Source organism: Zonotrichia leucophrys, chromosome 6, assembly GCF_028769735.1.
Source record: "Zonotrichia leucophrys gambelii isolate GWCS_2022_RI chromosome 6, RI_Zleu_2.0, whole genome shotgun sequence".
NCBI classification, from domain to species: Eukaryota; Metazoa; Chordata; class Aves; order Passeriformes; family Passerellidae; genus Zonotrichia; species Zonotrichia leucophrys.
This window is the reverse complement of record NC_088176.1, coordinates 6234184-6257947: the sequence shown is the minus strand read 5'-3', so window position 1 is coordinate 6257947 and position 23764 is coordinate 6234184. Positions and strand designations below refer to the sequence as shown.

Genomic DNA, 23764 nt, shown 5'->3' with positions numbered 1-23764 from the left:
TAATGCATAAGAATAATATTATAATTAATTATTTAAGGGGGAAAAAAGGGTTCTAAACAAGCCATGCAAAGAATGATTGTCTCAGCTACAAAACCCTGTTGGGGTACACACTGCCAGCCTCAGGAAAGGACAGATAAAATGAATCCTGGCAATCCCTGATCATCTCCTCATTGTTCTAATGAGGAATTCTGCTCTGGGAATGTCATCTAAGCTACTTTCACATCTTTTGTCCTACTTACTTCATCTTCCTTTCAGTTCTTAATTAGGCCTTAAAGAGCTCATGCTGCCCTTTCAACTGGCTACTGCTCCCATTTGAACACTGCTTTCAGAGACAGGTGTTGGCATCAGAGGAGAAGGCATACAAACATAATTACTAAATAATATGCACAAGGAAGAAATGTAATAACTTGGTGAGGGCTAATATTACAGAATCTAATAATAAATTACTTCAAACACCTTAGAAAGCAATCCTGAATATTTAAAAGGAAATTCAAATGGTTTCATTCAAAACTATGGTTGAGATAGAGTTTCTTCCCCACCTAATTTGTATTTTGCATTAAATGAGCACCACCTCATAATCCTATAACAGACATTTAGGATGGCTGGTATTCCAAAGGAAAAATCATCAAGGATTTCTTTTATCACCTTTAAATCCTTTAAATAAAACAATCCACATCTTATTTCTTAAAAGAATTAAACCGATGCTTTTACCGGCAATAAATTACATGATTTGCAGTAGTACATTTGCAAGCACATAGAAACTGTAATTATGGTTACTTTACAGACAATGGCTGCTAAGTTAAATCAATTTTTTGATGTCTCTTTTTGTCAGAGATTAAGTAACTGCCTGGTAGAATTCAGTTTACTATCTGATCAAAGGCAGCCTTCAAATACTCTGACATCTCCCACCAGCTACTTACATTATAAAAACTTGGGCATTTACAATAACATCAAATGTTATTACAAATCATTTACATAAACCAGCAGAAAACAAACAGTACAAAGTCATATTTGCTTGTGAAACTTGTTTTCTATATATTTTAGAGATTGAAAACAAATCCACTTTTAAAGATGTCATCTATTCACAGAACAAATTCTAGTAAGACCACATTTTCCTTCAAACAAAGACACTGTCCAGGCAATCTGTGTATCATTTTTTGTTTTTTCTTAGTACACAATTTATTCTCAGTACTTTTAGAAACAAGAGCATTTTGAATTATACCTTCTAGCATTTATATTTTTTAGTGTTTTCATCCGTTTATTTATTATGTGCATTATTAATCCTACAACATATCAGGTTATAATTTTAATTTTGATCTGCCTTCTAGAGACTGTCCTCAACTCTCTGATTATAGTGATGGTAAGCTCCAGTCTGGTCAATTAATAAATCACTGCCTAATGCAGAGTTTCTAACCTGACCATTACTTCTCTAGAGTCATCTAAACCACTGCTAAATTCAGGTTGTGTGCAAAGAACTAAATATTTCCTTCTTCAGCATGTCACAGCTAAACTCCATACTAAGTGCAAAACCCTTCTTTATTTCCAAATTTACAATATGCTTGTGCTTTTCTACTTAGGTTTTCTGTATATTTCAACAAAAGAAAAATAAAAACCTCAACATTTCCATATAAGAGGTTAAAAAAGAACAAAAGTTTATAAGCTTATAAAAGTGTCAATTAGCTGGCATTTGCTGATGGCTTTCCATGACATTTCATAACTCACCGTTTTTTTCCTGAGATCCTCAGAGCCAGAAGGATTCACATTAAAACTGTGGGGAAAAAAACATACCAAACAAATATTAGCAGGGAACACTTATTTGACCAAAACATCTGCTAGAACACAGTACTGAATTAGACACCACAGTTTGAATGCATAAGAATAATCTTATTATATAAGATATATATATATATATTACATAAAATAAACTTACACAGCTACAAAGTATTTAATACAGTTTATTTTCTTTATTTTTTTAAACTTAGGAGAAGAAAATATTAGAAATTAAAGGAAATGTGAATATTTTCTTTGTTCACAATTCTTTGTATTTTTTGTATTCTTTTTGTCATCAAATTTGAATAACTAATTAAGAAATGCAAGATCTCTCCTCTTATCTCTAGACTTAGCTTGAGCTTCTAAGCATGGAGTGCTACTTTAAATGAAATATCCTAGAAAGAGGTCCCTGGGATGAGATTGATAAAATCCAACAACCAAACCCTACAGACTAACACATATTCCCAGCTTTCATGGCAGCTCCTAGAGGACAAAGTTCCTGCAGAAATTCCAGTGAGATCACCAGCTTAGGGCTAAAAAACCATCTTCTGTAAGCTACATTTATTTGGTACTTAAAACTGAGTAAATAATCTATTATTTTATAAACCTAGTGATTATTATGCATAAACAGAAAGGAAAACTCTTTCATAATGTTGTTGATACTGATAAAAACAGTCTAAATGTCTAAATGTCAGGCTTAAGAAACTGTCCACACAGGCTGGTGTAATTATTAGCAAGTATCTTCAAAAATCAGGGATGCTGTGTTCTTATGTACTTGCTACAGCAGGTCTGGAGATAAAACATTCCCAAAAAATGTGTCCAAAATCTAGATATGGCTCACAAATATTATTTACTTGGTAGCACCACAGCAGGCACATTCTTTCACAACATGAATCTGTTTAGTTAGACTGCATGTACTGGCTTTGAGGGTGATGTGTGACTGAGAGCTACAAAAAACATATATATACATATACTTTTCTTTTTAATTGTGAAGATTTTTTTGTGTTAGGGAACATGTATTTTGTGACTGTTATCTGAATTTATAAACCACGTATTTCATGGTGTAGAAGTGGAAGGGCAAAAAATTTACGAACTAAAAATATGTAATATATATATATATATATAAATTCGTGAACTAAAATATGTAAAAAATATATATTTTACATATATATATACATATGTATATATATGTATACATATATATATTTACATATATATATTTATATATATATATGTAAATTTGTGAACAAAAAATACATAAAATATAAATGAAGGTATTTTTATGTAAAGATTTTTTTTTTTTAAATCTCATTTTTTTAAATTTTTAATTTCTAAAGCAGGCAAACTTTTGCTCAGAAATAAATCCTGTAAACCATCTGAGGGTATTTGACAGAGACTGGATTAGAGGAACAGTCCCAAGCAGACACCCAGAGGTGTCACTAAGCCTGGCTAATTCCCAAATTCCCATTCCACCTGTGTGGAACAGCGATCCCCAGCAGTCTGCCCCGTTTGCTGAGAGCCCTTTTGAATGAGGAGCCTTTTTCAGGGGGCATTGTCTGCCCAGCCAAAGGCAGGGTCCCTCCCTCCCTCCCTCCCAGCCTCCTTTCAGCCCCACTCGGATGTGTCAAACACATGATGAACTCGCTCCATTCATGGCTGCCTTCCGTGATCCCAGCACAAAAAAAAATGAGTTAACTGAACTGGATCGAATTAGCTTGGTGAAAACCAAGAATGTCTCTATTTAACGAAGTGTGGCGTTAATTTGGGATATCTTTCTTTTGGGACTGTTTCCTCGTGTTAGACAAGATATAGAATAATGCAGCCTGACTGCTCAACTGGGGGGCTTTCTGAAAGGTTAAAAAAGCAGGATCTTTCACTGCCTTCAATGACTTTTTAGTTTCTGTGAAATAAGTTCTGGGACTCTTTTTCGTAGTGGTAGCTTAAAATGAAAGCAGCAGTTCTGACTATGAGAGGCTGCATTTCAAAATTAGAACTATAAATCACTGGCAATATGGACTAGCTGTTTGGGGGTTTTTTTAAGCAGTAAAAAAACCTGCAATAATTTCTGAAAAATTGTGGACATCATAACTGCAATTTCAAAAGAGAACATCTGTGTATTTTGCAAGAAGAAATTTGAATATGCTTGCAAAAACAAAAATGAAAAGCTATTAAAACATTCCCCAATAAAAATCCAAATGCTATGAGGGCTCTTACTCATACTTTAAGGAGATTCATAGAAAATATACTGCTTTTGGAGGAAGAAGCAGGTGCTGAGATTGCATATAATAACATTTTTCTAAATCAAAGTGTCTGCTAAGTAAGGTGGGAGCTCATCAGCCTTGCTGAGCCCTGAAAAGTTCCCTGCCAGTGCCCCAGCCTAAGGTGAGTGTGAGCAGATGCAGATTCCCATCACTGCACCCCTATTTCACTGTCTGAGGGGCAGGTGACACCTCAAAAGAACATGCTATAAAATTATGAATGCAAACAGTTGGTGGAGTTGTCTGTTTGGTGTATTGAAATTCACGAGAGCATTTATTTTTTAACTTAAATTTCATCACAATAATAGACCCCTAAAGTTACCACCTCACTCAATTACTGGCAATAATTGTATAAAACTGGGGTCTAGGACTGCAGCCCATGCTGTACAAGCAGCACAAGCTTCCTTTGGGCAGCCTAAAAGCATTCTGAAATCATTGATCTGAACAGTTATAAAAAATAACATTGTTTTGAAATCATTGATCTGAGCAATTATAAAAAATAACATTGTTTTGTGCTGTGTTACACTCACAGTTCATAGTGATAGTATTAGTTATAATCCAGTCTCTGGGGTTTTTTCCCAGAGTTTGATAAACTGGCAGGGAACTCCTGCTATGGAAGAACTTCCCATGTTGAAAGCTTGGGAAAAAAAAAGTATCTTTTTGGACTTTTGTAGAGTGAGGCATACTGTGAACAGTGACTCTGAAAAACTGGCACTGTGGGATTCAATAATTGGCCAATTATGCCCAAACAAAATTTGCTCAGTTTACAAGTAAAAAAAGATATTTCTTTTCTAACAAATGGACTTTTCATGTGCCTTCAGGTGATGTCTCATACTGATTTTTAACAGTTTGTCTCTTACCAGTAATAAATTTTCATTCTCTCAGATCACCTTCAAGGAGCTACTAGCAGGGAGATAAATCCTGCCAGCACAGATTGGAAATCAGCTGCAGTAGGATGATGGCAGTGACACTGAGCCCCCAACTTGCACATCCCCTCTACCCTTCTCTAGGCAGAGCAGACTTCTCCAACCCAGCACAATCAGTCCTGTCCCCCACCTCACCCAGCTGGGAATTCAATTAGTGTCCCTGACAGTTACTTTATATAACAGGCATTTTTACCAGATTAAATCATACCCATTATTTTATTGTTCCATATTATTTTACAGCTTTGGACATAACTTTCTTTTTACATTTTTCTTGAATAGTAAAGTTTGTTTGAATTTCTGGGGTTTCATTGGCTTAGATTTCAATTTTAGCTCATCTGAGCTGAGAACCCTTTTCTATTGTCCTGCTCCTGAGGGGAGAAAGGGATGAGAAATAAAAATAATATAAACTAATAATGGAGACAGACATACTGCAGGGCTGATTTTGTAGAATGGTCTGGGTTGCTATTTTCTAATCATAGCAAGCATATTATTTTGTACTGTAGTGTCATTTTCTCTATTTAAAAACATTTCATTAGAACTAATTGAAACTTTTTTTTGATAACACTTTTTTATGGTAATTAAATACTTCCATTTCATGTTGATAATTAACAGTTTGTATAGGAAGAATACAGTGGAGTTGAGTTCAGGATGATACAACTTTATTGAAATTTAATAGTAGTTAAAAATTCAAACATCAGGTCTAGTGGCTGCATAAATATTTAGCTTCTGAATGCCTAGAGATTAAAACAATCTTCATCAAATCTTTCCTATAACTGATTTAAACATTTTAGTGCCATTTAGTCTGACAACATAATGAATGGGAATCAGACTCCTACATTTGCTCCATGGAAAGAGTATTTTCTTAAGGACCAAAAGCTTTTTACTTACCTTCTGCTATTCCTATTAGTTACATGATAGTAGTAACTAATCTAATAGCAGTGTATACTATTAGAAATTAAAATTAGGATATTTAAATTAATCATTACTATTCAAAGTATTAAAATTTATGTTAACTTAACATTCTGTAAAACATCTATTATACCAATGAGGTAAGTATGAGCTTTCAGTTTCTTTCCTTTAATATGGAATGTCTGCATACAGGTAATTAGCAAAGCTTTGCCATACTCATTTTTCACTAGAGTTGAAATTTCTATTCCTATCCTACTTCCTGGTCTTTGGACTGATTCTGATTTCAGTGCTTTTGCATTTTTCTTTGGATTCTCACAACATATATCAAAATCTTGAAATATTAGGATGCCATTTAAGTTATTACTATTGCACAAGGAAATAAAAAAAGAAAACCAAAACCAAAAGAAATGAATAAAATCAGATACAGTTAATGAAATTCAGAAACTTAGCCTTCCATAGAATATCAGCCTGCTGTGCCTGGCAATGCAGAGCTCACTTTATATTCTGCAAAGGAATGCCTGTCTTGTCTGGCAGCTAAACAAGTACAGAAAAAGCATATTACCATCTATTTTGCAATTAGATTCTGGGGAACATCACTTAACACACTTCACTGTATAAATTGCTCTGCTGTCAAGCCATGTCCTGTGGCCTTTTGGAGTTTGGGTAACCCCAGGAGGACACAAAAAGAGGATCAGGTTTTGTGGCTCTCACTACCTTTTCTTGATTACTTAGAATTCTAAGTATATAAATATTTCTCCTCTTACTAGGAGTTGTGCTATAGCAAATAAGTTTTTTTCTCAAGAGATCACTAAAGAACTGTTAGACTAAAAGTTGTGCCAGGATTTCCACTGGAAAACCCTATTATTAGAGATCTCTAAGTCAACAATAAACAAACAAATCAAACAATCCTAAAATTATATTTTATACCGAAACCTACAGATCCATTTTTTAATTATTAAAAGAGTAGAACTAATCCTTAGTTCTTATAATGAAATAGAAAAAATAGTGCATTGCTTTTACATAGTTTCTGCATTTATTAATAAAGGAACAATAGAACAAATTATTCTTTTTTAAAATGAAATACAACAGGCAGTGCATTTTCCCTCGGGAAAGATAATATGCCTCATGCATCCTCTCCAAAAAGATTTCACATGCCCTAATGTGCACCAAGAGACATTGAAAGCTTGAAAAAGTCTTGTCATGCAGCCAGCAGGATAAACTTTCCTAACAGTATTCCTAAAACAGTCAACTCATTAGGAGTGACTGACTGCTGGTGAGGAGCCTGCAAAAGTCAAGATTAATACCAAGTATTTCTACAATATCCCTCAAAGAGTTGATTGCTCCAGCCCACCTTAGTCATGTCCCAAATGCTGTGACCACTGCTTTGTAGGAACTTTGCAAAAGATTTCATTATTGTCTTATTACATGCAGTGATCTTTTAAATCAGATGATAACAGTCCTGGCAGGACAGACAAAGAATCTCTGCAGGACTTCTGCTTGTTTTGTAATTTCTCTTTACCTCTCATGTACCAGCAGTGTATTTCTCTTGTTAAAATAATGTTCCACTGACAGCTTTACCACACTGAATTAACAAATATTCATGGTCTAGAGTACAATTAAAGCGCTGTCATGGTCCACCAATATTCTACCTAGACTGTAGATCACAGGTGCCTAAAGTCTAGTCAAATTTCAGTAGAGAACTGAAAAAACTTATTCATTTCAAGAAAATCAATGCAGAAGTACACTGTTCTTAAAATAAGACATGCTAACATTGACAGAGGAAACAAAATTTTGAAAATACCACAGTTCACCTGATGTCATTTTTTAATAACCGAGAAATAAATGTGCTAAAATGTCTTAACAGACCTTATTGCTTTAGCAAGCACAGCAATATCTAGAGAGCAACATTTCTGAAAAAGGCATGTGAAAAACAGAGTGAATTGCATTGTACACTGAATTTCCTATTTGGCAGAGAAATACACAGCCACTACAATCCTTTGCTCTCATCAGGCAACTTTTGGGGATCATTCCAATGGAGCTGTTGCCAGTGACTCTGCAAGATTGAAACCTTTAACAGTGACTTTGATTATGCTGAAGTTATTGCACTAATAACTCACCCTCACTGTGGTTTGGGATAACAGGTTTTACTTTAGAACTTCAGCTCACTCGAGATTGGCACCTGCTCTACTGTCACAGCTCAAGCGAGAAGCAGGAACCCAGAGGAACACCAGGATATTGCAAAAGCTTCTGTAAACACCTGACCATCACACATTCAAAATGCTACAGCATCAGCTGCTCTTCAGACTTAGCAATTTAATATTATCCAAACACATCACTGTTATCAAAAGCCTCCTGTTTTCATGGCACCTCACTCGTTTTTTAACAAATCTAATAATGGCCATATCAAAATGCAGAGCCATTGCTTATTTCAAACATTGCCTCCATTGGGAAAAACAAAACTGCAGTCCCTGATTTGTTTGGAATATGTGACATTGAGGAGACAGGCAGCTCTAACAGCCACATATGATGAAGGTGGGAGAGAGGCTCAAGAAAATCACCACATTCACAAACTACAAGCAGAAAGATGCAAAAGAATTGAAGGATTGGGCTGCTGTTTTCTTTTTGAGTTGCAAATTTGAAAAATTGCTGAAGCAGTAAGAAAATACAGAAAAAATTTAAGTAATATTTTCATAATTTATGCTCCAATTCACCAGTGATTAATATTATAAATATGAGCATTATGTGTAAGTGTAACAGTGAATCCTAGTATCTCACAAGTTCCTTTCTCCTCCATTATTCCATCTTTCACATTGCTAAGAATGTAACACACTTATTGCCAGAACTTGAGATAAAGTGTAATCTGTATGTAGACACAAGCTTTATCTTCTTTTCTATGAAGTATAACAATAGTTAGGTCAAGGAAATGCTACTTTAGAAGGGGTTTTTTTAATGCCTCTCTTTTGTATACATACAAGAGAGTATGTATACTCTCTTGTATGTATATACATGTCTATATACATACAAGATATATATGTATATACACTAAATATACATATATATATATATATACATGTATATACATATATATATGTACACGAGATATCTATATATACACTATACATGTGTATTTAGAGACACAGACATTATTCATGTATGTGTATATATTTTAAAAATATATAATGTTTAGTAGAAAGCTCCCAAACACTTACCAATCCAGTTTCCTAGATCTGGAATTTGATCTGACTAGTAACAACCTGTCAGCTTTAAATATTGGACTATTTGTCTCCCTGTGTCCAGTGCCTGAGATCTTGTTAATTACCTAAACTCCCTTTCTGTAGGTCTTGTTAATTACCCGTCTCCTGTCTCAGAGGACCTTGTTAATAACTTGTACAATCTCTCTAAAAAGGTCCTAATAACACATTAAAATTAAAGATGCTTTTCTTTTAGCACTTGTCAAGTGGTGTAAATTGAGAAATTTTCACATCAGTTTATTAGCCTGTAGTGTGGTGTCATGTATTTTCCTAAACAAAAACAATTTCAGATAAACGATGCATAAGCTTTGGTTATGGCACAAAACAATCTTTGTTTTCCAGGAGCACCCTCAGTTTCTTTAACTGTGTTCAACACAAAAGCCACGTGGCTTCTGACTGCAAATTAACCTCCTGAGGGCCACAATAGCAGTAATTGTAGGAATGAGTGCAATTTAAGGCAATATTGGGTAAAAGTTTCAAAACAGTGCATTAAGAAGTACAAAACCAAAATCATTATTGGTAAATGCTGGCTAAGAGCACTAGACATTTTTTGCTTAAAAATTCTTTCTTGGCTGTATGATACAAAACCTCTGGAATGAACAGATTTTGTAGTATTTGCAAAACCAGCATTTTTTGTTTTGCTGTGAGACTCCTGTATTTTTAAACAGTCAAGAAATCAGCTCATAAATATCTCGATGCCTACAACAGACAATGGAAACCCCAATCTTAACACTTAGTAACACTGTGATATCATATCTACAAAAACACTAAAAATACTCATTAATCCACTCAGCATTTGCAGGAGGCAAAGCATCATCCCTATTTTACAGTTTTAGCCAAAATCAGGGAACAACTTTGCCAGATCAGAGATTAATAGAAATTAGGGGTCCATTGTGATTTCCTGTCTTAGTAAGCATTATATACAAACAAAATAGGTATTTATTTTGCTTCTCCAAAATACCTCTAAAACCTTCTTGAAACAGCAACAATAAAAAATAGCAACAAAAAAATTTTAAATAATCCTGGCATGCTTGCTTTTGGAAAAAAAAATCCTACAGGTGTTGCTAAACCGCTTCTATAATTCTTGGATCAGCAGCCGAGCAACACGTGGAAGATGTACTTCTCTTCATTTGTTTAATTAGTAAGTAGGAGTAATTAGTGCCAGAGCATGCAGCCAGCCAGCCAAGCACTGCAGGACGGGCTGGTGAAGGGCTGTTCAGCAGCTCACCCAGCTGATGCCATGAGCTGCTGTCCTCCACATTGTTACTGCTCACTCGACATTACCAACCACAATTAATTAGGATGGACTTAAGCCTGACCCAAAGTTCACCAAAGTCACTGAAAAGCTTCCCCCTAAGGTTACAGATGTGGCTGCACCAGCACTGAGAACGTGACAGTCACACCACAAACAGGAAGGAGCTGGGCTTGGTGGATGTTTCTCAGGGAGGGATGCTATGGGCTGGGTTTTTTTCCCTTGCACTTTTCTCTATGTCCAGCCTGGTCCCACAGACTGGGAGTTTCATGGCTCCAGTGTGCTGCTGGAATATATCCTCCAGTGGGATTTCACCAGCTCAGGATGCTCCATCACCCAAACCAAGGCTCAGCTAAGTGGGGTTAAGTGGGAGATCCACCTGCAAAGCAAACACCTGGTCCACAACAGAACACTCATTTTGGACACACCCTAATAAAAATGTACTGCCTGGTTTACTTGCACAAATGGGATTCATCCAAAAGAGCTTAATAGCACATTGAGCAAATAAGAAACTACCCAAAGACTAAATTCCCTTCCTACACTTTCTGCATACTGAATTTGTTACCCAGCCTCATTTATTTTGGGCACATATTCATACACATTCTTTCTTCAGTATTACTAGTTCAAAAAATTAAAAATGGATTCCATCCGAGCAATCCTCCACAGATAAAAGGTAAACTTAAACTGTAAACTTATTAAATATGCACATTTTGTATTAGTTTCTACTTCAAAAGAAAATAATTCTATAAGATACATTTGGAAGAAAGTAAACCAAGTCTAAAAGGTTCACACAGAACATCATAATAGAACATAGAAAAAAAAAGAGCTTCTAACTTAACTTAGTGCATGCTAGATATTATGCCATAATTGCTGTTTCACAAAAAAGGTCAGAATGTTTACTGTTTTTGGCTTTTTGAAAATAAAATAATATCTATTTGTCTTATCAAAAGTTTATGTTTACATAAAAGTCAAGAACCAGTAAAAGGGGCTGTCATACAAAGACAGAAACAAATGACTAGAGTCCTTCTGAATGGGCACTGTGATGAGCTTTTTAATTACAAAACAAAGAAAACAAGTCCATCATGATTACCATTAAGTTTTATATTTATCAAGATCTGCTGCATTCAAGAACTTCAAAAGATTTCACTACTTATATCTAGCATCTCCCTGAATACAGTGTTTCATTTAAAAAAATGAAATGCTATGCAATTTTAATTGTTATTTGAATTATTTCTATTTAAAGGAACTTACTAGAATGGAAGTTTAACTTCTGACAAACCAAGCTACAACCTAACCTTATGCTAATCCAGAGAAATAATTCATTAAATAAAAAATATTCTAAGATTGTGTATAAACATGTCATTTAAGACACTAGGAATTGACTGGACTCACAGAAGGCTCTAAGCAGATAATTTGTTGAGGTCAGATGAGCTTCTAGCAACAAATTCTTTTCTACAGCAGTTTCATTTCAGTTCATTTCCCTAATTCACATCCATGATTACTTTTGTTAAGAAAATTATTCTAAGTTTAAATCAGGAGTGCATGCATTCTAACTCATGGGACACAATAAGATCCCTCTCTTCTAAGAGAACAAGACAACAAAAACTTTTTTTTTTTTTAAAGAAACTACTCATGTCATTAATTAAGAAATTAATGCACAGGAAAAGGTGAATTTTCTAGAACTATGATTTCCATTTAAAACAGTGATTGATTTTACAGCCTTTAGATTCCAGTTTGAAGCATATTAATTTCAAATGCATTTTCTACCAAATTTAAGTCATTACACAGAAATGAATGATTACCTTGAAAAAGCAAGGACTGCTAATTCCTGTCATTTATATACAATAAAAAAAAGAATGCAAAGGAATGAAAGTTAATTAACTTCTTAAACATTTATCTATTGTGAACAGTATATGTGGGTGGCAGTGTACATAAATATATATATATATATATTTATGCATGTATAAAGAGAGACAGGCAGCCAAGATTATCTTTCTCACTAGTATACAGAACCCAGGAAGGAAACTAAAAGTGAGTTACACTTTTTCTTAAGGAAAACAAGTAAAGCATTGATAGACAAACAAAGATTAAAATGGATTATTTAAATCAAAGTTCCTTATCAGCCCTGTAATTTAATTCATTCTGCTCAAGACATAAACTGCTGCCTCGTGCAACAATTTCAATGCACAGAACTCAGCGAAGCTGCAGTGAGCCAAATGAATCCAAGTGAGATAAGAGCTCATGTGAGTGCTCCCATTTAGAAACAGAATGTTCTTTAATTCTTGTACTCTAACATATAGAACCTAAAAATTCCTTTGTTTTTTTCCCCCCCAAACAGTGACATCCACAGGATTTATTTCCACTAATCCCATTTGCACCACTCTTATTTAGTCAGTTTCCTCTTCCCCTTACACTTGAAACCTTTCCCTCTCCAAACCTGACTTAGGGCAATGTAATAAATTAGCAACAAATGTTCAGGCAAAGCAGAAGACTTCAGGGAGAGCCATTCTGAAGCACAAACAAGGTCTTCCACAAACACAAACACCCAAAAACCTTCACAGCACACATTAGTAATAAAAGTCACTTCAAAACAAAGTAGGAAACGATCAAATTAAATAAAAAGTTTGCAACATAGAAACAGAAAAGCACTGATATAAATGCATATAAAGCACAAAGACTGTGCTCCTCAATACTCCCCATTTTCATTTATATAACATGTTCAAGATATCAGATTGAAATACAGCAAAAACCTACCTTGAAGATGGCAACATGCTTGTAGGCTTGAAGTTTGCCATGAACGGATTAGTGGAATCATAATCAAAACTCTCCTGATGAGCTTCCCCAAACGCACTCGGTGATTTCAAGTCACTAGAACTCTCTGATCCCCCATTGCTAAGTTTATCTGACCTCTTGCTATCTTTTTTTCCAGTCACTCTTTCAAAAAGGCTAACTTTCTCTTTTTTCTCTTTTTTAATTTCTTTTCTGATCTCGACAGGTTTGGAGAACAGACTTATGTTTTGATCCCACGTTGCTGGGCTTTCTTCAAATGGATTCTTCTGTCTTGGCAGTGTAGCAAATTTTTGGGGTAATGAAGCACTCACATTAAATGGGTCATTTTGTGCTTCAAGTGCAGTTTCATCAACTGTGCTGTCAAGTTGGCTCATTTTAGAAGTATCAACACTTAATGTCCTTCTGTGTGGAGATTTTAGACTCCCTGCAAACAATCTGTCATTAGTATATTATCAATGAGACACTATATCACAGTTTATGACATGCAGAAAACCCATTTTAGCTTAGATCTAGAAGCTTTGCAATTGAGCCTCAGTTCAAAACACTGGTGATTAACTAAGCTATTAAAAAAAAATAACAGCTGTGGCCTTGATTTCATGTTTCAGAAATGTTTATGGATAGGCACCGCAGGAAATTTTTGCTTCCTGCATGAAAATGAAGTTCTACAGAGAAGACAGCTATGACTGGTGTGCCATCCCAGTAAGAGACAATAGCATGATGTTGCATAATAACTTTGAGCAATTCAAAGTATTTTCAGTTCTTTGTATAAATCAGGTTTAAAATTTGGCGATAGTTTTTGACTTTTTAATTAGACTTATTTCTCACAAGATGCTGTTTTGCCTAGAGTCCCCTCTGGAATGGCTATATATGGAGTATATAATACAATATACTCTCAGATGAGGACAAAATAAGAGACAATGCTAACTGTCATATATCATGAGCGATGTAAGTTATTTCTTATGCTCAGAAATAGCAATTATGAGTTACCAGCAATTAAAGAAAAAATAGGCCAGCAATATTTCTTAACATTTTGGCCTTGTGAGTGCTTCATAAACTGAAGCAAGACTGTGAATGCTCTAACAGCAGTGAGCTGTAATTGTAATGGTCAGAGTGTTACTTACCCCCTTCATCAACAGAACCAAAGGACTCCAGCTGACGCCTGAAAAGATGGGTGTAGCCAACGGTGCTGGATTTCATCTTCTCTGAGGAGACGTGGGGTCCTGTCAGGTCTGACATGGAGTGAGCTGAGGACAGCCTCTGAGGGCCCAAGAGGAAAGGTTTTTTTGGTTTTGATTTCATTTGCACTTCACCACTACACACCTCTAGATTTGCATCAGGCGTGTGAGTGCTTGGGATGATTGCAGAGGATGTATCTGAAAACGTCCCATCGTTTTTCCGACCCTTCATTTTGTCTTTTAGTTTAGCAAATGGGGATTTGGTTTTGTCCTTCATTGACAAATCAAACATACTTGCTGTCATGTTATTCCTCATAAACTGAATATTGACATTGATTTCTCCTCTGTCTTTAGTTCTCTTTCCTTGTCTGGATTCTAGGGGAAACCACCTTAAAGGAGAAAGAGAGCAAATTAAGTTGTGTTTTTCTGTCATTACACTCCTGTTAGTTGGTTAATGCATCTGGTTAGAACAATTTAAAGTATGAAAACCCAAATTCTATATCAAAGATTCAACCATTCCTGCACTGAAAAACTTCATTTATATTTGTTTTCAAAGACAACTTCTTTGCTTATATTTGTTTTCATCAAAAACTTCTTAGTTTATATTTGTTTCAAAACTAAACAACCAAGCAGGAGGAAGCTCTTTACAGTGATCACCTGTTTCAAAATCAAAATCGACTCTGGAAGCTGACAAAACACCACCAAAGTTAAGGGCTTCCATCTGCTTATGAAGGAGAATTTGTACTTAATTATAAATACAGACACATTTCCTTTTTTTTTTAATAGCCTTCAAGTGTCCTTTAGTAGTGATGTATATTAATGTATTCTATGTGGCACCTACTTGATCTAGTAACCTTTTCTCCTTAGATTTTGCTAGGTTTACACACTAGCAAACATTTTCCCCTCTTTCCTTCCTTCTAAGCACTGGTTAAGATTTACAACAACTGCAGCAATTCTGGCTAAGAAATATCTGAGAGCCCTGAGCAGTCAGCCACCATTTCAGTTTTGCAACTGGCTCCCCTCTGGATGCTGACAGAAACTGCACAGGCACAAGTGAGCACGGAGGTGTATCCAACAGCATCCTCTCCTTTGCAGGTCACCAGCAGGATTAACTTCAGAAATATTTCCTTTGGAACCATGACATAAATCCCCACTCCTTGAAAAGAGATCAAAGGTGTGATCATCTGTTTCAAAAAGCCAAGTGTGCTTCTTTGCCAGGTCCAGCAAAAGCTTTATCATTATCCAAGTGTCTTATTCCTTCCCTATTGTGCTCCATTGTCCCATGGAAGCATCTGCAGAATTATGGCTCAATCTTCCCTCCACAGCTTCACCTAAATGAATGACCAACACACAATCCCTTCTCCACAACCATCACCAAGAGCCTTTCCCTATTTCAAAAGGTCACAAGGGCATATTTCAGATCCACCAGCTCCCAAGAAGTGCTTTAAACCCATTTTCAGGAGAAATCCATGCACACAGACTAACACAACAGTGCCTGACCACCAGTAACTTTTGAATTGGAGAGATTAAGAAATTAAATTGCCTATTAACACAGACACAAAATGGATTATACAGTTATACATAATTATTCAATCCTGCCAAATATAGAAAAAAAGGTCAGGAAAGCAGAAAAATAGCCCTCAATTTATTTTCACATTTCATAAATATATTTTAAAGGTGATTGCTGTGATCAAGTTTTCAGGCAGAGATTACATGTTTTCAGTTGAGAAAATACTTCCAAAAGTGACATAACAAAAAGATAAAGAGTATTATTATGCCTTTTTTTTTTGATGTTGCTTTGTGATATTCACAAGATTTTATATTTCATACTAAAGCAAAATAATTCATCAGACCTCCTCTGTTCTTGCAATGAACAATATAAATCCAGACCAGTAGACACAGAAGCTCAAACCAGGTGAAAGATAATTAAATCATTAGGAAAATAGCTTTTCTTCTGTTGTGAGGTAACTTCATTTATATACTTTAAATGAAATACAAAACCTGGAATATGTGTCTGAAGAAGATGGATTGTTTTTCCTTTTAGTTAATAATGCTTCAATTCTTTGGTAACTGATTCCAGAAACACTTTAAGTCATCTATAGAGTTGTTACAGAAAACAAAAACAGAACCAAAAGTCAATTGTCTTTGTGCTACATAATATTGCAAACACTGGAAGACAAGATAGCCTACTTTCATTAAAACTCTTCTTTAAAAGAAAATATGTTCACATATTCCCTTAAAAAATAGAAACAGTACCCAGCCATAGTGAGCAAGCCTTGCTCAGACAGCTCCTGGGCAGACAAAAAACCCAAACAAAAACCAACAAAAACCATCCTGGACCTGAGAGAGTCCTCCCACAGCTCCTCAGCCACACACTAAATATATACACCAGCAAAAATATGGCTCATGAGTGGTTTGAGAAATGGAGGAGGCAGAAAGGACATCACTTTTGGACATTCAAATTTAATATTCCAGCCTACACTCTAACAAAACATTCCCTTTTCCCCTCTCCTCACAGGGTTCAAACATTAATACTCTATCTCTGATAAAACTGGTGAATTTTTCTATGTTTCTGCTTCCGAATGATCAAAACCTTAAATTTATCCATGACACTTAACTTGTTTTAGAACAAGTACAAGACGTAAATTCTTAATCTTTTGCTATGGGGAAGAAGGTATTTTATTTTATAAATTTTTTAACAATTATTGGTGTTCTTATCACCAATCAACAACGCTGTGTCATTACCAGCACTCACCTGCTAAGGGCAAATGAACTATTTTGACATTTACCTCTTCTTAAAGAGAAGCCCACAACTAAGACCTTGCCTTCATAGCTTCTACATTTCTTTTCAATGTATATCTGGAAGAACTTGACATTAAAAATAAGTTCAGGTGGGAAAACAAAGAAACTCTCCTTTCCCTAGGAAGACAACAGCAGGTCCTGCTGGAACCAGGTTCAACACTGCCACTGATTCCAACAGAATTTAATCATAAACTCTTTTGCTCCAGCAAAATTCCTCTGGTCTTCAATGGAATTTCTATTTGAATAATGATTGCTGGATCAAATCTCTGTATGAAAGACAGATATTTAATTTTCATAGGCATTTCAAGGAGGTTTCTTTGTTACCTTGGAGAGTTTATCTTGTTTTACTTATAATGAAGGTTCCATATGCTTCAGCTCATAACAAGACAATATGAGAAGCAGACTCAAATCATGATTTTCTTCAAAATTCAAAGGCAACTAATTACTTTTTTAAACAGATGAGAACAAATGCAGGCAATGCATTTATGTGGAGCTGCACGTGAACGAGCAACTAAGACCATAAATGTTTCTTATTAGAATCTGTTTCGACAACACATGGGCGTGAGCAGCAAATAGAAAAAACAGCTCTAGAGAGGAGAGAAAAAAGAATGGGGAAATGAAGTCCACTGTTTTCAGATAACATTTGGGTCCTAAAACACTAAATTCCACTATACTACTGCCAATTTAAAAAATTGAATCGTATTATAAAAGCCAATAAAACTTGCTATTTTGGTTTTGTTTACAGTACTTTTAGCCACAATAAATGCTCCATTTGTCAGGCTGCCATGAGCTTATTCTATAGAAAGCCTGTACAAAGTAGGAAAATAGCCAATAACATACATGAACAAAACAGGGTGGCTTTTATGAGAGCAGATGCCCTTTTACTTAATAACCAAATATTACATCCAGTCTTGCAGACAGTCTTTATTTAAACAGACCTTGTACAAAGTCTGGCAAATTTTCCCAACTTCAAAGGAAGCCCTGTTGCCTTTGGAATCACATTCATTCTTCTTGCTCTCACCTTCAAATGTTCTGTAGGGCAATGTCCTCCATACACCCTCTAATTTCAACTTTTTCCCGATGGCTTCCATCAGAACAACCCTTGCTTCTTTCTCTCATCTGTTTTTCAGGGCTTTGCCTGTCTTGCACAGGTTTCTGTTAATTTTTACTTTTAAGTATTCTATAAATTGCCCCTCTGCATGCTGACAATTTTCTTGAATGTGCAAAGAGAAGCTCAAGGTGCAAAGCTAAATAAGAAAAATCCTGCTGACCGGGCAGCCCTGGAAAGCTAAACCCCTATGAAGCAGCATGCCTACTTTCTACCCATGACAAGATCAGTTTATTCTGGCCACACCTACAACTAGGGGTGGAAAAAGCAAGCTCTCCTAACTTGAGTAGTCTTACCTGTAATGAACCCTCACCTTGGGGAACACAGACAGGAAGGGTGGAGAAAATTGAAATAAGCTACTATAAATAAGCAAGTTACAAAACCCTGGCATGTCTATTTAATTTAAATAGCTAGTGATCTACAGACTTTCAGCTGGTTTTGTCCTTACCTTTTCTGATTTTATCTGTCCTCCAAATCTGCCTCAGAATCTGACACTTCCAAGTCTTGTATCTCTCTCTTTTGAAGAAGCATCACAGCCTGTTCTGCTCACCATGTAACAGTGAGCAGGATGGGCTGACAGCACAGGTAAGAAAAAGCAACACCTAATTTCAATTATATTTTAATTATATACTTTGACAGCCTCCAAAACCACTGGGTAACTTATCTACCAGTTTCAACAGGAATCAAGTGTTCCAGCCAGCACATTCATCCTGTGCATGACAGATGATCTCCCAACTCTGTCTTCTGGACAGTGCCAAAGATGGAAAGTATTGAAGGAATTTTCCCATCTTTCTGCTTCTCAAATACACCCCTCTGCCTTCAGTCTACCAGTTGAGCTGATCTAGTTTTGCTTTGCTGAAAACCCAAAGAATTTTGCAAAATCTTTATTTCAATTCACAAATTACTGAAGAAATTTTGCAAAAAGCCACATAATCATCACAGCATTCACCAAAGCTTCTGACCTTGATTTTACAGGCAAAAATCAGCATCCTGACCTGCTACACATTTAATGATAATTTTCTATACAGGCAGATACTTCTAAGTTTACCCCTATAAAAGACCATCAGAATCTCAATGATAGAACATGTCCATCAGCTGTCACAAAAATGAAGTTGATGACTATTGTTAAGCTAGATACACTGAAGAAATTTGCTCACAAAAGCCCACTAACATAAATATCCACAGCTAATTGATATAAAACAACATCCAAAGCCAAGAACTGTCTGACATTTCCATTTAGCAGAGTATGCACTTTGAAAAATGCAGAAGTATGTTTTGTGATAAAACATTCCAATACCATACTAAGAGGCTGCCCCAAAAGTCAGCAAGTAGGAAAATTAAGGCAAGGGGCTGAGCACAGACAACATTGTGGATGAAGGGAAATTAAGAAGAAAACAAATTATTTATTAAAATAAGTGATGACACTCACAAAGATGAACACTCTTACTTTCTGGAAGCCAACTGAGATGAGATATTGAAAGCAGTTTAAAATAAATACTAGAGTGACATTGTAACACCACAAAACATATGGGAACTGACAGCTATCACAACACCCTCACTATGGCGTTTGCTAACAAATCAAAGTCATTAAAGTGGTCTTAGTTTACTTTTTATTTTGGCTAAAGGCTATGTGTGAATACTTCTGTGTTAGAAACAAACTAACTGAAGGTATGAGAATTAAGGCCAGTTATTTGAGTATGTGTGCACAGAAAATGGAGAAGCATTTCAATCCAGATGGCACTTAGACTCTGACTCACAGTTATGACTTACTGAGAGGATGTGCATGGATTTGTTATCAAAATGTAAATGCTGGGAATATTATTAAATAATTTGAAAATATCACTCTAAGTCCATAAAGCTACAGCTGGGCAAAACTTTGTTTTCTCCCATAACCATCTTTCTCTTTTGTTCCTACTGATATTCCTTATTTTCTTATTTCATTTAATGAGTAGTACCACAAGACAATCCATACAGAATCTCCAGGCTGCTCTTTATTTCTGTGCCTTTAACAAATTTCTAAGTTACACTCTTCCCACTTTTGCCTTGAGTGGAACAAGATTTTTCTCTTGCTTTAACCACAATAAAGACATTTTCTGTTACACCCTGCCATTTCCACCACTATTGAAGCTCATCCCTTCATTTTTCTTGTTTAAACTAAATTTAAGACTAAACATGAGTAAATAATAGTGTGTTATGTTTTGTAGAAGTATTATTAAAATGGTTGCCACTCATTAACAAGCACTGAGCCCATATATTATCTATTTACTAATTGTCTGCTTGTTCATAATTCCAGATGTATTTGAAGGCTCCCTCTTGTTATGCTGCTACAGATGAGAGAGGACAGAGCAGAGGGAGCTGAAGAGAGTTTATATCCAAGACAGCTGCCAAGAAAGAATTCACATTAATTTGGAAAAAGTCTCCCCATTTGCATATCTTCCAGGAAGCTCAGCAGCAGTAAAGTCAGTGCCTACCACACAGGGATACTGATCATGGCCAACCATCAATTTTTTTGTTTGCTTGCTGAGAAGCTGGTTTTGACTCTTTTTTATTATCAAATAGAAGTTGTGAAGTATCTTTGGAAAAGGCCAAATTCCTTCACTGTATTATGCTCAAGCAAGCATTTTTTTAAACAGTGCTGCAATTTGTGTGTGAGTGGAGGGGAGTGATGTTGAGGTATTATAGACCCCAGGGAGAAGAAGAACTAAATCACAAATAAAAGATGTCTCCTTCACCATGTCCATAAGAAATAATAACTCTACATCACCTGCCTTCTCAAATTTATAGCATTCCAAACAAGTGTTACATCTTAAATCAGCTGAACATACAACAAAATGAGACATCCAGGAAAGCTCATGAAGGAATGGACAATAAACAGAGTGGAATTAGAGAGTAACAACAATGAAGCAAAAGCAGAGGAAATAAATAATACTGGGAAAGTTAAGTCATTGTAAAAAACAACTGAAAAATACTTCAGTAAATTAAGACATGTCAGAAAATTAGTATTTTTTCTTTCATGGTAACTCAAAAGTTTTTTTTGATGCTATGCAATCAGATTCATTGTGAGCAGCATTAAGGCAACTCTGAATTATAACTGAATGGAAATTATTACAAAAAAGCATATATGCTTTAAAAATATGTTCATTGATCATAATTTACATTTCAAATGGAAATTATGAGTAGAAGAGGTATATTTATTTTGCAAGAGCAGACAGAAACAATTGCCATGTATTTCTTAGGATGAATTAAAAACCCCGTGTGATGTTATTGCAAAAAATAAAAGCCATGTCAGAAATGTAACATTTGAAAACTTATGCTAAATACACTTCCATTAAAGTTTTTCCAAAGCTTTTTGAAGTGTTAAAAAACCTCAGTAAAATCTTTCAGCATCTGCAGCCTAGTTTTCAGCTCTCAAAAAAAAAGCAGAAGTAAAAAGTCTCTGTCCATTTCCAACTACAGCAGAGATGGCAGAGACACAAATTTACAAAGTTTCACAGTACAATGGGCATTTCTGCACCAGGAAAGAAAGAAAATGGACTGGGATCCTGCAGATGCTTTGGATGAAGCCTCTGGAAGAGATCTAGAGAGGGACCATCTGAGCTGCATCTGGACCTAACTGTTCCAGCAATTTTTACTTTTAAGAGTTTGAAAAATCATCAGTTTCAGAAAGCAAAAGGACACGGTATGATGTTGTGTACAAAATTTTCCCTATCAAGTCGTAGTAAAGAGACTACATTGTTTCATTAAGTCTTGAGCCAGAGCAAGTTTCTTAGAACAGAAGACAAATCCCATCATGAGGCCTCTGCCTGAAAACTTTACTGCAGGGAGTATTTGTCTTAAGATGTGACAAGTAACATAAAAAGCTCCACAGAAAAAAAAAAATATTTTTCCCTAACATAATGTTCCTGAGTCTGCAATGATTTTTGAAATTTATTTCTTCCAAATTATAAAACATTAAATTAAAAAAATATGTAAAAAGCCAAATGTCACACACCCCATGGTCTTCCTAAGAATTCAGAATCAGCTGGTAGCCTTCACTTCTCATACCTCCTTACTAAAAAAGCACTGGGGAATTGCTGACAGGGTTCAGCATTGTGCAGAATATTAAATATCTTTTTTGCAATACCCTGGTGACTCTTGAGTCTGTCTCTTACAGCACCATATGTACAGCTGTGTTGGAAAGAGGAAGCTATTAAATATATTAAAAAGTAGAAATATTACCAATAGACACTTCATCAAATAACTGGATCTTATTCATCCCCAAACAAAGCAAGAAATGTTAAGGTTACATCAACATAAGAAAATACCTCTGGATTTAATAACAGCACAAGCCTGTTGAACATATTTGAAAGTAAAAACATTGCTTAATAAAACAGATTAGTGTTTCTGAAACAATGAATATAGCTTTCAACCATCAGAATGTAACAAACATTGGACTTGGTTTTGAAAGGTGCTGGGTGTCTCAGTTCCCACACCACACTCACAGTTAGAAGGTCTTCAGGTCCAAATATATTACCCTCAGTTTACTGCCAACACAGGAATAGGAATATTTTCTATCAAAAAGGATTTAATAAAGAGGGGGGAAAAAGAGCATTTTGTTTGAGATTGCATTCGTAAATCTATCCTTGAAAGTTTGCCCTTGTCCCACACACACATACAAATATTGCATCCACATCTCCAATGAGTGCTTCAAGGAGACAGCCACGATCCACCCACACGGCACGAGGGCACACAACCACAAAAACTTCTCAAAAACATCTAAACTTAAGAATTAAGTTGCTTTTTTTTTGGAAGTGAGTTTTAGAAAGAACATTTTTGAGGTTTCTTTAGGTAAAGACACCAAGGGGAAAACTGGACTTTCAGTGGCTCCTTCCTTGTAAGAATTTAAATCAGCGTTACGCGAGAACGCGCTGCCAAAAATCCCACTTGCTGCCCAGCCGCACTTTTACACTTACATAAGACTTTTACAAGTACGGCTGCTCGGCCCTAGAAGCCTAACACCCATCGACTTTTAATAAGATTTGCAATCTTAAATGCTCAAGTAACTTGTGAAGAAAGGACTCGGGCTGTTTGCAGAGCCTCCCCCACAGGCCCCCATCTCGCGCAGCAGAGCTCGCAGGCAGCGCGCGGCGCTCGCGGTGATTGCAGCGCTGCTCCAAAGGAGGAACTGCTCCACAGCCACAGAGCAGGAGTGCCTCTCTCCCACTCCAGAGGAAGAAATGATAAAATAAAGAACACCTATGGAGCCCTGCTAAGCATAGCTTCCTATAAAAACACTGCAGATCTGAATGTTTGTTTAACTATCACAAGGACTGTGTTACTTACCCCACTTAAAAATTTCTGGAATAATTTTGCAAGACTGACTCCAGTACTACTTCTGCTAAACCTGGTGCAGGAGCCTATGTTTCTTCTTCTTCTTCTTTGTTATTCACAGTAATGATGGAATAATTTATATATTTTACTCCAGCTTCTGAACACAAATTTCTATCTAGATTTACAGTCTTTACTTTTTGTAGCGTTCCTCCC

At 35.8% G+C, this 23764-nt stretch overlaps 1 protein-coding gene across 1 annotated transcript in view; it reads right to left on the bottom strand.

Moving 5' to 3' along the window:
* RAB11FIP2 (RAB11 family interacting protein 2) overlaps positions 1-23764 on the bottom strand; it is a 32491-nt gene that overhangs the window by 6412 nt on the left and 2315 nt on the right. The window contains exons 2-4 of the mRNA XM_064716388.1: positions 14278-14720; positions 13121-13580; positions 1723-1768 (exon numbers count right to left, since the gene is read on the bottom strand). Of these exons, the coding sequence (XP_064572458.1) occupies positions 1723-1768; positions 13121-13580; positions 14278-14720 (949 nt within the window). The remainder of the gene's footprint in view (positions 1-1722; positions 1769-13120; positions 13581-14277; positions 14721-23764) is intronic.